This window comes from Sebastes umbrosus, chromosome 22, assembly GCF_015220745.1.
Source record: "Sebastes umbrosus isolate fSebUmb1 chromosome 22, fSebUmb1.pri, whole genome shotgun sequence".
Taxonomy (NCBI): domain Eukaryota; kingdom Metazoa; phylum Chordata; class Actinopteri; order Perciformes; family Sebastidae; genus Sebastes; species Sebastes umbrosus.
The window spans coordinates 7,999,306-8,015,306 of record NC_051290.1 but is presented as its reverse complement, the minus strand read 5'-3'; the positions used below and the strand labels follow the sequence as shown (position 1 = coordinate 8,015,306).

General features: G+C 40.6%; 1 protein-coding gene and 2 non-coding genes across 3 annotated transcripts; 2 read left to right on the top strand and 1 right to left on the bottom strand.

Moving 5' to 3' along the window:
• Positions 1 to 6,489: 6,489 nt before the first annotated feature.
• trnaq-cug lies at positions 6,490 to 6,561 on the top strand. The gene has a single exon. It is a non-coding gene; the product is annotated as a tRNA-Gln (tRNA).
• Positions 6,562 to 7,588: 1,027 nt separating this feature from the next.
• On the top strand, positions 7,589 to 7,660 carry trnaq-cug. Its single transcript has one exon. It is a non-coding gene; the product is annotated as a tRNA-Gln (tRNA).
• Positions 7,661 to 9,452: 1,792 nt separating this feature from the next.
• znf16l (zinc finger protein 16 like) lies at positions 9,453 to 14,956 on the bottom strand. Its single transcript, XM_037759380.1, has 3 exons — positions 14,135 to 14,956; positions 12,412 to 12,630; positions 9,453 to 12,293 (listed from the first exon to the last, which is right to left on the bottom strand). The coding sequence occupies exons 1-3, from the start codon at positions 14,853 to 14,855 to the stop codon at positions 11,587 to 11,589; spliced, it is 1,647 nt and encodes a 548-aa protein (XP_037615308.1). The 5' UTR covers positions 14,856 to 14,956; the 3' UTR covers positions 9,453 to 11,586.
• Positions 14,957 to 16,001: the final 1,045 nt, after the last annotated feature.

Genomic DNA, 16,001 nt, shown 5'->3' with positions numbered 1-16,001 from the left:
GTGGGCCTTTTCTTAGGTGCCTAAAATACAGTATGTTCTACCGCCCCCATCCACCGCAGTGTAATACTTCCGTGCATCAGCGTCGTAACCTTCGCCACTGCTTTTTGCTAACAGCAAAATCCATTCGATTCTATTTGAAAAACCTGGAAAAAGAACGCAGATTGAGTCGACGTTTAACAAGGATTTAAGATGGCACACAAAAAAAACACAGTTGTACGGAACGTGTTTTTGCGTTGTCATTGTGACGTGGTATGCCGCAAATTGCTGTCCCATTTCTATTTATACCATTCTGAGCCCTCGCAGCCTCTCCCACTCACCCACTTACCAGGTGACGTCAATTAAATTCATGCTCATGGAGACACGTGTGACTAGTGTAAATGAAAGTTATCTTGATTTAATCCGGATATGAGAAACTTGAAATGTCAAGCGCAAATGGAGCCTTTGTTACAGAACATCAGCAATATGGTCCCTGAGTGGATTCAAGAGTTGTGAAGCTGACTATCAGCCATAAACATCGGTCCTGTCACATGTCCTCTGTAGTGTAGCATTTATGACAGTATCAGCAGGTGAGCAAATCCATACGTGGCAGAAATCGATGATACCCACTGTCCTGCACGTGACATGACCGACCTCATGGAAACAGACTGGTTCAAGCTCTGCTGGTTTACCTTCACCATGTGGAGAATCCAGTAGCTCCTACCAGTGCACAGCCCTTCAAACTGTAACAAATGGTAATGGCTGGTTGGAAAGAGGATAGAGCGAGAACATTACCCCCCGTGGCGGAGGATAATGCAGCCTCTTGGATGAGTGGAGAGATGCCAATACATGAAAGTAATATTGCCTTTGATTAATTATCTCTATAACTCCCATGCAAAGCCACTACACGTAGAAACTGACTGTCTATGAGAAGGAATAGCTACAGAGAACTTGGCAGTTCTTTGCTTTAAAAAGGTCACTGCCTAGCAGCTGACTCTTAACACTCAAATGTCAGAGTGTTCCTGAATGCACCACTAGCTTTCAAATCACTCCCTGCTCCCTATTGTATAACCATGCAATGAAAAGGTCACGGTGATAGATTACCTATCTGCAGAAAGTCTCTGCACATTGGTTTTAATAGTGCACTGAGATGAGTGGAACGCATAGGCTGCCTGGAAGGCAGGAAATCAGTCGTAAACATATGGAAAAAAGGTTTGGAATATGGGCAGCAGTAATGTAAGGTGTACAGTATGGGATTTATTGTCAATGTAACATTTATAAATGGGGTATTTCTAGAAGGGATGTTCTGCTATGTCTGCTATGGCTAGACAAGAAGATCTTTTGGAAAAAAGTAAACAGTTCACTCTTACTTTGTTTTGTTACAAAGTAGTTTAGGGGACACTTTTTCAGATTTTGAGAATAAAGTCGTAATATTAAAAAAGTCAAGATATTATTGGATTAAAGTAAATAAAGCAAGAAAGAGGAAGCTTCAAGAAACCAAATGATGTATATTGTGATTTGATTGGTTATAGAATTACATATGCATGTTCCTGGTTATCCATACATCAGACCGGCATCACCCAGAGTAGGCTCTCATGACCACGCCCCCTTTTGGGTGAAACCAATCCCGTGTCCCTCATAGACGGTAACAGAGTAAACAGAAGAAGTTTAAACAGTCTCCAAACTTCTACTTTAAACAAACCAGTAATAGTAATAACGCTGTCGAAAAGTTGCTGTGTAGTTGGTCGCACCAAACAAATAATCCAAAACACTGATCTCTGATTTGTTCCCCTGCCATGTCCTAAACCAGATCTAATAGAGGGGCTTTATGGCTCCAAGCTATAGACCAGACGAGCATGGTGCATCGCCAAGGCTACGCTCCTTATTGGGGAACAGAAACTCACTGTCACAGGAAAGAAAAATGATGAAAAGCCGTTGTGTAGCAGGTTAACCGAGGCTTTCACACTTACGATACATATGAGAAAGAGAATCGCCTTCCACCGTCTTATAAATACTTATAAGTAGTTTCACAGTCTTTGTCGTAGCTGTTCTTCCTTTTCTTTGTGCTAGTTTCCGTCATATTCCGCCTAAATCTGCACAGCTTGTGACGTTGCGGTGACTCGCAATTTTTCTCCGTTGAGCGTAGGGTAGCAAAGACGGTGAAAGGTCAAACAGCACTTGACCCACGTGTGCGCAGTTTGACAGCAAACACAGCGCCGTGATGACAGCCTTATTCCCTGCTTTCTTCACAGCCATTGGATAAAAGTCAGATTTATAAAAAAAGCGTCTGTCCCGCAGTGGTTTGACTTTTGAAAACTAGAGCCAATGAAAATGTGGGACATCGTCTCCATATGTGGGACGTGGGATAAAACTGCTGTGCAGTCCCTTGTAAAGTGGGACACCTGTTCACCCTATCTTCTGTGTATGACCTAGCGATTTTGAACTCAACTGGTGCCCTGAGTGTTCTCCGCTCCACGGCTGCACTGTCACAGTGCGTAGCAGATAAAATCATATAATGTCTTTAAATCTGAAGTCTTCACATCCAGTCGTTCTCATAAAGATGTTTGATATTTGCGACTGACATTGAGGACTGATGGTGTCACTTGGGTGTCGCTGTGGGAGACATACGGGTCAATAAACCTTTACTTGCAGTTAATTCACTGACCTCCAGTTCCCTCTGTAGGCTATACAGTCGTACAAGTCTCTCTATAAAGGATCTCACTTTGAGCTTTTTTCCTCCTTTTTTGGCCTTTTCAGGACAAATGTCACTTCATAGAAACAGTACAAGCTGCTGCTTGTCGTCCATGTTCGTTTTGCTACAAGAACACGCAGTGATTGGCATTTTCGCTGGATTTACAGGGTCGTCTAGCACCAGAACTTATGCTCCTTCCTGACTGTCAAAGGCTAAACAATCTGTGCAAGGTTTCAGCCAGTCTTCAGGTTTGTCCCATGCTTCAGTTCAGTTGGCATCAGCGCCATTCACAATGTCTTTGAATTAAACTGTACAATCTGTGCTATGTTAAGCAGCTGGAGCTTCTCATTTAATCGGCATAGAAATAGGTATGACACGTATAAGCACATACTGTACATGCAGGCGTCAGTAGGGAACCTGATTAGTATTCTGTCAGAGGTGACTTCAGTTGTTCTAGGAACTCTCATGCGTCACTGTACTTGGTCCTCATGATGAAGAGTGCAGCTTTGATCTGTATCTATATTTCTGGGTCTGTGAGGCATCAGATTCATTAGGTTTCTGTGAGTGTAGTTCATATCACGCCTCAGTATTCAATAAAAGAAAAAGTGACAGACCGGTGGTCAAAAGCAAAAAGCTGCAAACAGGCTGTATTTCGTAGCTCATGAAAAGTTGATGTTTTGGAGATACATGGTTTATATATGTACATGATATATATTATCAATAAACTGGACATTCGTTTATATGACTGACCATGATGGAACCTGTCAAAATCAAAAATAAGATGAATAAATAAATAAATGACTCAATAAATACATAAATGTCATTAAATGTAGCAAAAATATAGCCATTAATTAATTGATAAAATTTGCTTCTTATAAATTACTTTATTTATTTACTCTTCTGTTTGATTTTCCCTTTTATTTATTTATTGTTAATTTTTATTAATTCTTAAATTTATTTATTTATTTATATATATTTTTTCCCTTTCCATTTCACCCTTATTTATTTCCCCCAAATTATTATTTTTTGTATTCTTTTCTTTGTACATTTCTTTACACATGTAGTTTGACATTTCTTTATTCATTTCTGCCTCATTATGCAAAAGAGGGGGCTGTCACTCAACGTGTGCCATCATGGGGTCAATGTTGACATGGAGAGTACTGCGCACCAATGGATGATTTGTATTGACAAGATTTCCATGCTGACAGACAACCAGCTCATAGGCAAATCATTTACATTCTGCAGATGCAAGTTTTCACAAATAGTAAAATAGACTCATTGTATTACGTAGCATAAGTAGCCTGTGTGACATAATATGCAAAAGGTCACATGGCTTCATGTCAGCAAGTACAAAAGAAAATTGGAATACAGTTTTGAATATACCTACGATAAGGCATCAAAGTAACAAGCTGAAACTCAGCAGCAACAATAGCATTCAAATGCAAAGCAGGAAATGTTGCTAACAACATACCTGTGAGTCGCTGTCTGTCACAGTCACACTCAGAGTTTTCACTTTACAATCCTTGTTTGCATGTAAGAAGATGAGGACACCATTATATACATCTTCTGGAAACCATGAATGTATATGAACTAAATGTAGTGCCCTCCATCAAGTAGATGTGAAGACATTTCTCTGGATAAGTAATGTATTTGACTTGCAGGTGGTGCTAGAGGAAAGGTCAGGGAATCACCAAAGTTATGAAGGTTCATCCTCTGGGAACCATGAATGTCTGGTTCAGAGCATCAGTGTGGGGATGAAGTCGCTTATGATATTTACTCAGGAATGTGGTATACCTTTGTGCTATCAAGACAAGGTTTGTTTTCCATTCAGCATAATAAATTGTTTTTAATATTGTATTCTATATGTAAATATATTAGGGCTGTCAAAGTTAGATAATAATGCGTTAAGGCAAATTCGTTTTAACGCCACTAATTTCTTTAATGCATTAATTCAATTTTCAATTTTTCGGTTATAGCTCAGTTTTAAAGCTAGAGTGAAGATACTGTTATCATATAAAACTAGAAAACCTAAAGAAGTTACGCTAAATTTTGGCAAGGAAAAACTGTCAGGGCAATTTTCAAAGGGGTCCCTTGACCTCTGACCTCAAGATATGTGAATGAAAATGGGTTCTATGGGTTCCCAAGAGTCTCCCCTTTACAGACATGCCCACTTTATGATAATCACATGCAGTTTGGGGCAAGTCATAGTCAAGTCAGCACACTGACACACTGACAGCTGTTGTTGTTTGTTAGGCTGCAGTTTTCCATGTTGTGATTTCAGCATATTTTGTATGCTAAATGCAGTACCTGTGAGGGTTTCTGGACAATATTTGTCATTGTTTTGTGTTGGTAATTGATTTCCAATAATAAATATATACATACATTTGCATAAAGGAAGCATATTTGCCCACTCCCATGTTGATAAGAGTACTAAATACTTAATTATATACATTTTTAATAGATAAATAAATGTGTGATTAATTTGCGTCACCTCAGGAATATCAGCAAACTGCACTATTGGTACATTATTTATATATTTATACATCTACCTGCTGTAATACTTCATTTCTGTCTGGAGATCAGTTCAGTGTTTTCTTACATTCATATCAGGCGCTGATTTTGTACCAGCTGTCCTCTTGATACTGTATTGTGTCATCATGATGGAGCACCCTGGCTCAGCTTCCAGGCTGTGTTTCAGGTCATTAAGCCACATGAAGTCACAATAAGCTCATTTGCTCCTGTTCACTTCCAACTGGGGATTTATTTGTTCAGTTGCTGTCTTGCCCCGCGGATTCTGTAATGACTCAAAATGATGCTCATGTGATCCTTCCACATCCCCCGCAGCTATAAAACATTTCATCATTGCTCATCTGTGCCATTAAGCTACAGTATGCTTTAATTAGATGTTCGATCAAGTTTCATGTCATCCATCATCATCTACTGTCCATTTTTTACAATTTCTTATAAAAATAAATAAATAAAAATGTCAAATTCAGTTTCTTTTGCATCACTGTAAAATTTCTCACATGGGCCTGATGTGCCTTGTTAAGCTACTTTCACATGAAGCCTTTTAGAATTAAGTTATTTTACATATCAGGACCACCAGCTGCATACATCTGTATACCACAGTGATGGACCGTATGTAATGTATTCATATCCACACAGAGAGCTGCTCCCAGGCTGATGTGCAGAGGACCAGCTCCTCCTACAGGCAGAAAGTATAAAGTATCAGAGAGGCTTCTTCCCCAGCAGGTTTCCCATCAGTTGGCCAGGAATCATGTATATGCCTGGTATTCCCCCCTAACCTCTGAGTTGTGCCAGGTTTACCTCCAAATTACAAGTGATGAATCAAGTGTACAGAATGGTGCATCTGTGCTATAAATGTTATAAATGTCAAACAAGAAGACAACATGAAAAAGCAGCCTTTACAGCCTACTTTAAGTAATTTAGACAGCTAAATGTTCACACAGGATGTGGCAAATTGTGACAAACATAAAATAGTTGCTGCCGTAATAAAGTTCCAGGGTTGTAAAATCCTGTCTGTGAGTATTATAAACTGTTGTGGAGTTTTTATCATCTGATAAACCTTTCAATTCATTAATCTGTTGAGTCCATAATTTTCCATTCGAAACATAATAACACAGATGCACCTGTCCTGCCTAATTTTGATAGTTTAATTCAGTGTTTTCTTTTTTCATTTCTTTTAAAATTCTACATTTCAATTTCTCTGTCCTATTCTCTGCATGGAAGACAGACATGGTGATATCATGTAAAAAAAAAAAACTGTTTACAAAACCTGTGTAGTGTGTCATTGTTGTAGTGGTTCCATGGTGTAACGGTGAGCACTCTGGACTCTGAATCCAGCAATCCGAGTTCAAATCTCGGTGGAACCTGACTTTAAGCTTCAGTAAGAGTTAAAGAATGCAACCTTTCCACATTTCATTCAAATTAGGATTATGGGTAAAAGGTCCTCGGGCATTCAGATTGAAAAGAGGGCTTTGGTGACTCACTTTGTGGGACCATGTTGCTTTAGGTACCAGTGAGACCTGAAACAACTGACCTTCACCTCAAAGATCTCCAAATTTGAAAGTATTGACGGGAAGTAAATGGTTTTGAGTTACATGATGGATGCAACCTTTGAATTTTGTCTTGTACTCACCATAAAAATGAGGGTTCAATGAGATATGAACTCAGTTTGTTGCAGTTAAGAGTCTCCAGAGCTCATCATTAAGGGACAAGTATACTCCATCAGAAGTTCTGGTCGGAGTGTTGACTAGCTTCGGAAACCCTCTCCCCCCACAGATTTCCGACGTCAGATGCACCATTTCTGTAATAAAACAGGAGGCTGTGTTGGTGGGCGCACCGGCAATACTATCTGACCATCCAAGACATCATGTTGGAGTAACAGATTAATGCATTGAAAGGTTTATCAGATGACAAAAAACTCTGTAACAGTTTATAATACTCACAGACAGGATTTTACAAACCTGGAACTTTATTACGGCAGCAACTTTTTTATGTTTCGTCACAATGGTTGCGAGGTAAACAGTAGAAATATGGCCTTAATCTTACAAAGTAGAATGTGCACTTGCATGAATGTTCAACGCAGCCACTCACCGGATGACGCTGCATTACACCAAAAGTTGAGCCATGATATATCCTGGCAGAGTGTACCATAATGTACTATTTCATGACATTTTCTTTAAATTTCTACCAAATATGGTAGAGTCTCCAGTGCTCATCACTAAGGGACAATTATACTCCATCAGAAGTTCTGGTCGTACTGTCGACTAGCTTCGGAAACCCCCTCCTCCCACAGCTTTCCGACGTCGGATGCAGGTAGGGTCAGCATGGAAGACAGACATGGTGATATGTAAAAAAACTGTTTACCAAACTTGTGTAGTGTTCCATTGTTGTAGTGGTTCCATGGTGTAATGGTGAGCACTCTGGACTCTGAATCCAGCGATCCGAGTTCAGATCTCGGTGGAACCTGACTTTAAGCTTGAGTCTAGGTTAAACAGACTATCACTAGCCAGTTAGGCTATTATCGGGTCATTAAGATGTTATCATTTGTCCGTAGGGGCCTGCTACACGAACAAGTTGATTTTATCATCAATTCACATGGGTGATCACCGAAACAAGGAATAAAAGAAGACGACGGCGACCTCTAGGGACCGTAGCAATTATGACAGGAGCAAAAGCGGAACTCAGTCGCTGTAGTATAGACATTGAAATTCCATATGGATGGAGGTTGGAGGCGATGGATTTGTTTTCACAGCCAGGTTTCAAACGTAGTTATTTTGGTATGAGTTATGATGGTATGACACTCACACATACAATTAAATTAATCAATTAATTAATTCAGTTTTTCTTCATCACCAAAAACTAATAAATGTTACCTGAGCGTCCTGAACTGAGGTGTACATTGCACAATGCTCGTCTGTCGGTATAATGTGCATGAAAATGCCCCCTGACTTGCTCTCTGGCTTTCTCTTGCAAGAAGTTATTGCATTTGAAAGCAATACTCGTGAACAGACCACACAGATATACACATTTTCTTTAAGAACTGGAGATACAAATTGAAAAACTGGCAACAGTGTGAGGAGCAATTAATCATAGAGAACAGTTATAGCAGGATGACCACATGAATTATGACTTGTGTCTCTTTTTTAGACAGTATCTGCCACCCACACACCACTCTGGTCCAAACAAAAATGCTTGGGAGAGAATAAATTAAATATACATTCCTCAGCCTCTAGCCATCCAGCTTGACTCAAAGAATATAATTAAATTTGTGCATGGGAAATGTCACTGTGGGCCTAAGGAATCAGGTTGATAATTATTCCTTACAGTTTGATGGAGTAGATGTTAAAGGACCAGACTGTAACTGTCAACAAATACATGTTTAACCAATGAGCTATGGAAGCCTAAGGCTGCAAATACCAAAATACTAAATGTGTGTGTGCACATAATGCATATTTAAAAAATAGATAAACAATTACACTAATGATTCGATTAAAATGCTGAAACAATTATTGTCTGAATGAAATTAAAAAATAACATTGACTGAATAATGTTTAGTGCACTCAGCGTAACACTGCCATAATAATAATGAAAATGTATGAATGAAATTTAATGTGGAATTGAAATTATCACACTATGCACAATCTCGATTTAAAAAAATATATAATAAACACATTGTAATCTGGGTAATTTGGTAAAGAAGGCATTTAAATCACAATATCAAAAGATTAGAATTTTTTTAAAGAAGACAAAGATTGATAAGAGCAGAAGTTTTCACCATAAATCAAATTTTATGGTCATTGGGAGCTTTGAAAAAAATAATTTTGAAATAAAAACAATTAACGTACGCAACCTAAATGTGATTACAGTAACAGAATATTGATTCATATTTGATCAGCGCTGCCTAGTTTGACCGTTTGATCGGAGTTCGTAAGTAATTGACAGCTTGAGTGAACAGCCAATAGGAACGCTCTCTCTCTGATATGACCTGTGATTGGTCAAAGTCTCCTTTCAAGGGCTCGATTTTTTAAAGCCTGAAAACAGAGCCATGAGGAGGTGCAGAAGTGTAGTTTTCTCTCAGAACACTTGAATCCCAATATCCTGAAAGGTTGTTATGGAATTTTTGCCCAATGATGCCAAAAACATTCTGCCTACTGCAGGTTTAAGTTGTAGTAGAAGTATTGAACTACTTCCTGTAAGTGCAGTACTTCGTATATGTTCTTTGTTACATTCCACCACTAAAAAAAACACAACTCATTCATGACATTAAGACAACTGTTTATTAGGAAGCAGATTGGTTAGCGTTTCAGTTTCACAGGTTTGGATACGTTGTCTTCTTGCTTTTAGTCTTGCACACAGTGCTTAGAGAACTAAAACTCATTTACAGACAAGCGTGAGGTCAATTCTTCTAATGGGCTTTCACTGAATCGGATCAGTTCGAGTTAACACACCTGACGCTTGGGTTATTTTCCTTCAAGGTTTTTTTTATATCTATCATCACACAATTTTTAGTTGTCATACAGGCAAATGTATAAAATAACCAAGATATAGTCTGTAACATACATTACACTGGTTAAAAATTATATGATAAACGTCCTGCTCTACACATAGCACCAAGCAGTGTCATGATAAAAGACAGCAGTATGACCAAGAAGTAGTTACACAGTCAGTCCACATGTGGGTGGTGGAGTCCCACTACTCAGATCCATGCGTCACCCAGGGTGGCCCAGCAGGTTAAGGCGCAAATGAATGAAATGGATTCAAACCCCTAGATATATTCAACACTTTCATTGTTGCATTTCACAAATGAAAGTCTCTCTTTAAGATTAATGTAACTCTTACTTCCTCATGGGAGTTGCTGTTGTGCTTGAACCATGTATCAGTGTGAAATAATTTCTTTTATTGAATCATATATGCAAGCATGTCTCCTCAAAGTTTACTCTCGACCATCTTCCATTCCTACCAAAGTTCAGTCAAATGTCACCTCTTACATGTTCCACGTGTAGCCTGATGGCCTCAGCTTCTTAACAAAACTATCTAAGCTCAGGGTTACTGATTCTGTGTAACTCTGTGCTCTGTTGTCATGGAACTGTAAATGTTTCTGTGCTTTCCAAAGTTTCCTAGATCAAGAAAAAACTTGCCAACTTTCTACTAACATGGACAAGAAGTCCTAAAAGTCCTCTGATAAAATGGAAAGTTTGAATATCTACAGTTCCATGACAACTGAGCAAGCAAACTCCATCTGCTGATGAGGAGTAGAAATGCTCCGATACCATTTTTTCATTACCGATACCGATTCCGATACCTGAACTTGACCGATAGAAAGTACCGATCAGATCCAAAATAATAGTCATGCTATATAGACATACATTAAGGGGTATCAAGATTCTCCAAATCCACGATTTGTTTTGACTTTTGATTTTAAGGTCACGATTCTATTTGGTTCAATTTTTGATTAAAACATGCCATTGTTAGACTACGGAGTCTTGGTTCGTAAAGATCAACAGATCATTGGTTTCATGCCTTGACAACTGTCATTTACACTTAAAACATCTTCTTTAAAAAGAGAACTGAACTCCCTTTATATTTAGAAAGAGTTTAAAAAATTAGACTACAACAGTGTGATTTTTGTGCTGGTTTATAGTTTTGGCTGTTACATCTCTTCTCTTCGATCCTGCATTTCATTTCAATGGTAAAGCTAGGTAGGTCTTTGCGATCAATTTCCGATTTAAATTTGAAATTGTGACACCCCTAATATACATACGTATACCTATATTTTTGGGGGATTTTCCAGCGCCAGCTGATGTTACACTCTCCCCTAGCACCTGCCTGATCAGTACTGCACATGTGAAACACTCAACAGAGATGAGGAAGAAGTAAGTTGGCTCATTCGCTCATCATCGATTTGGGACCCAGTGATCGTTTTCTTTTCTGTTGAGAGTTGTACATGCTCAGTACTGATCTGACCTGTGTAGCGTAAATGAGCTGATAATGATATGATATCGGATCGATGCGTGGACTCGCCGATATCCGATTCTGCATTTTTAGCTGTACCGGAGGCATTTCGATACTGGTATCGGCATCGGAACAACTCTAATGAGGAGTCAATGTGAGTTGACATTGTTTTGTCAAACTGCTGTTTCGGAGGTTGAGAATGAACTCAAGCTCCGTGATGCAGCTTTTCTTGATGCCTGATGCAGGTGTGAAATGTCATGAATGTGACAGAACACGAAAGCCTGGGCGGCACCTCAAGGATACCGGCCCGTTCTCCACATGACCAGCACCTCAGTGTCAACACAGAGCCATGCGATGAAGACTCAGTCAGCACCATCGCCTGTCTTTGACATACATTTTCTTATAATCAGAGAGCGTAGAAAGCGTAGCAGCTGAGCTGGTTACTGTGGCGGCGTGCAGCGGTGGCTCTTGTATGTCCCCAGGTGGCGGAAGCTGCGTCCACACTGCTGGCAGCAGTAGGGCGTTGCCCCGCTGTGGATCCTCTGATGGGTGTACAGGTTCCCAAGCTCTTTAAAGCGCCGGCCGCACTGAGGACAGGCGTACGGGCTCTCGCCGGTGTGCACCCGCTGGTGTCTCTTGAGTCCGGATAGCACTGAGAACCCTTTCCCGCACTGGGGGCAAGGAAAGGGGCTCTGGGCCCCGCTGTGCACCAACCTGTGGCTTTTTAAACGGGCTGCGTGGCGGAACCTCTCCCCGCACTCCGGACACATGAAGGGCTTCTCTCCGGTGTGGATACGCTGATGCTGCCGCAGGTTGCCAAGGTAGTTAAAATGGCGGCCACAGTCCCCACACTCGTACCCCCCCTCGATTTTAATCTCTTTTTTCAAAGGCCCCCCTCCCCGCTCGACGTCGCCACCGGCCACGACTCCTGTTCCGTCCTCGTTCTGCCCTTCTCCGCCCCTCCGGGAGTCATCGCCGCCGTCTCCCATGGCGGGTGGAGCCGAGCAGGTGGACTGCAGGGCCTGGAGAGCCTGGGCACCAGCAGAGTCCGAGTGTATCAGTTTGACGTGCTCCTCTAGAAACACAGAGTCGGGGCAGAAGGTTCCACACAGAGAGCAGATGTAGGTGTGGCCGGGGAACTGCTGGCCTGAAACCACAAACAACACATTATGTCATCGGCTAACAACTAACCATCATACAACTGTTCTCCAGTGCACACACATTCACAGTTTGGGTTTCAGCATCATTCCTCCATCGGTACCCACCTGCCACAGGCCGGTCTGTGTTGCCCTCCAGGGGACTCCCTCTCTCCCCTGGAGAGCTCCGGGGCTCCATGGAGAACTCCGAGGGCTGGACGTGTGACAGCGGGGCCTGGGCCTGCTCCAGTCCACCTCCCTCCCTCCTCGGCGACTCATCTTCCTCCTCATCCTCCTCGTCCTCTGTCTCACCGGTCGGGGTGTTCTCACACTCAGACTCCTTCATGACTGGGAAAAATGTGATCACATAAAAGTTGATCTCCAGAGGAAAGTTGTACTGCGTGTATATTATCTCATATTTATGATTTAGTATATCATCATTTAACCTATAAAGTAGTGGTGGTCAACATGGATAAAATGCAACATGGTGTAAAATTAATTGAGAAAGCGTTGGGTAAAAGGACTGCGATATATTGCTGCTGCCATGACAAAAACATAATTCCTGTTCTACTGAGGTTATTGTGCAATAAGGAGAAAGCTTTATGACATAACATGATAATGTTGTTGTAACAACAAAAAGTTATAAACAAAATAAATATAGCATGAAAAATAGATTGTATTAACATGAGAAAGATCTTGTTGAAACAAAATCAGTTTGTTGTTTTTGTCATGGTGGCTGCAAGAGTTTTTTCCCCCCTAACTTTTCATGCATTTTGCTGGCTGCAATGGTCTTCCATAGAATACCCAGTGCATGTCTCCAGAAAGCCTCCACACACACACCTGTGTGTTTATACCTTTCAGGTCTGCAGAATACTCCATCGGTGCTATCCATTCGTAGTCATACATCCATTTAATTTGCGATTAATCGTGATTAAATATTTGAAATAATTTTAATAATTCTAAGCCTCTGGTACGTTAGTTTAACATTTCCCATCCAGCAACGCTGATATGAACAGAAACAAGAGGAAATGTGTTCTTATATCGCATCATGCAACAGCAAGAGTTTCTTTTTTTTCTTTTTCTTTTTTATATCCTTCCTAACTTTTTATCCATTTTGCTGGCTGCAATGGTCTTCCATACAATACCTAGTGCATGTCTCCAGAAAGCCTCCACACACACACACACACACCTTTGTGTGTTTATACCTTTCAGGTCTGCAGAGTACTCCATATGACTATGGACAATCGTGCGATTAATCACGATTAAATATTTGAATCGATTGACAGCCCTAATAAAAGTTAACATTTCCCATCCAGCAACGCTGATATGAACAGAAACAAGAGGAAATGTGTTCTTATATCGCATCATGCAATAGCAAGAGTTTCTTTTTTTTCTTTTTCTTTTTTATATCCTTCCTAACTTTTTATCCATTTTGCTGGCTGCAATGGTCTTCCATACAATACCTAGTGCATGTCTCCAGAAAGCCTCCACACACACACACCTTTGTGTGTTTATACCTTTCAGGTCTGCAGAGTACTCCATATGACTATGGACAATCGTGCGATTAATCACGATTAAATATTTGAATCGATTGACAGCCCTAATAAAAGTTACACATTTACGCCGATTTGTTCTCGTGGTTATGACTCAAAATACTATAATTTTAAGCCACAACTCTGGCAACGCTGATACGAACAAAAATAAGAGGAAATTTGTTCTTATATTGCATCCTGCAATAGCAAGAGTTTTTTTCCCTAACTTTTCATGCATTTTGCTGGCTGCAATGGTCTTCCATAGAATACCAGTGCATGTCTCCAGAAAGCCTCCACACACACACCTGGTGTGTTTATACCTTTCAGGTCTGCAGAGTACTCCATCGGTGCTATCCACTCATAGTCATACATCCGTTTGCTGCCAGAGGGGAGCATGCTGAAGAGGTCATCAGTGGTGGTGGCGGTGGTGGACTCTGAGGAGTCTCCGTGGCCGGGCCCGGAGGAACCAGAGCCGGTGTTGTCGGGCCACAGGTTGAGGGAGTGCGGGTCCGGATCTTGGCGAGCCTCCCTTTCGCCGCCACTACTCTGATCTCCATCCATCTCAGCACACCCCCCTCTAGAGTTCTTGTCTTTCATCAGATAGTCACAAATCGCGTCTATGTTCTCCTTCTTCACACCGGGCATGATGACAGCCTTGTTGCTGGCTCTCCTTGGGTCGACACTGGAGTGTTTGTGGAGGGATGCGGACGGCTCCATGGTGCTGGTAGTGTCTAATCTCGCCCTCAACACCTCTATTTCCTCGGTTTTCTCGCGCAGCTCCATCTTCAGCACTCGTATCCTGATGCTGACCATCTTGCGGATCTCAGACAGCGCCGTCTCCAGCACCACGGTGATGTTTCTGCCGAGGTGCTCCGTGATGTCGCTGACCGAGCACAGCAGCTCCTCGTCGTCGTCGTGCTGCTCACTCAGCTCCAGGAAATCAGCGCCTGACGAGCCGGCTGGAGGCTCCATGAAGCCTCCGTGGAGCTCAGGAGGAGACAGGCTCGTCTCCGCGAAACTGTGGTTCCTTTTGCGACTCATTTGAGCTCTTGTTTTCGGAAGAGTTTCTAGCTAAAAAGGCTACTCAACAAAGCTAATGTTTGGATGATGCTGAAAGACAACATGGTTACCGGATGTGACAAGAATCTGCCTTCAAAACAAGAGCATCACCACGTCAGAACACAGCTGAATGGACGTAGCTGGTTCCGATTAGACTTTTGTTTTGAAAGCAGTAAAAACGGAAGTTATCTTTTGATAGTAGTTTACTTGACACATAAACAACAGAGTTGTTGCAGTAATGGCTGAATTGTGCAGTTTAGATCCATGTTCATTAAGTACTGCCCTCTAGAGTCACTATACAGTAGGAAACCAACTGTGACCGTTATATCAATATTATTATATATAAAAAAAAAGAATATATATAAATATATATATTTTTTACAATCATATATATCATATATTTTTTTTTTCACAACCATATACATATCATATATACTGTATATATATATGTATATATATACATATATATATACATATATATGTATATATATATGTATATATATATATATAAATAAATAATGTATAAAAATGACGTTCTCATACAACTAAACTGCATTCTCAATTACGCTTTGAGAGAAACCTATTTTCTCCTGGATTACAGTCGCAGTTTTAAACATTTGGTTAATGTTGTAAATTGAAACAAAACTACTTGGTTAGGTTTATTAAAAAAACATCAAGGTTTGGCTTAAAATAAGTATGTTTGTTACAATATTTAAGTTACGGACGTAAATTAAAATTAGTCAGGGTTGACTTTTGGTTTCACATAGGACATAAAATCCTGTGTTTGTTTGACCCATCTACCCTGACCTCCTCCGTACACAGACTTCCATTTGGGATACGTAAAAAAAAAAAAAAAAACGTAATCCGGGAGAATATACGCTTCCCTCGCAACGTAATTGACAACGCAGTTTTGTTGTATGGCAACGTAATTTTTAGGAGACCAGAATGACTAAACAGCAGACAGACACAGTTAGAGATTAGCTGGTGAACATAGTGGAGCATTTAACAGCTAAAGAGACAGATATATTTCTCACGAAGTGGTGGAGACCAAAAACAGAGCTAAAAGGAGAGAGAATATTGGATTTACATTCATCAGATTGACACAAACATGATTCTAAAGAATAGTGT

Excerpts from the sequence above, each read along its gene's own strand:
- znf16l (XM_037759380.1), bottom strand. The coding sequence starts at position 14,855 with ATGAGTCGCAAAAGGAACCACAGTTTCGCGGAGACGAGCCTGTCTCCT. Across the intron at positions 12,631-14,134 it reads GTACTCTGCAGACCTGAAAG|TCATGAAGGAGTCTGAGTGT; the intron begins GTATAAACACAC and ends CATTTTTCCCAG. Across the intron at positions 12,294-12,411 it reads CACAGACCGGCCTGTGGCAG|GCCAGCAGTTCCCCGGCCAC; the intron begins GTGGGTACCGAT and ends TTGTGGTTTCAG.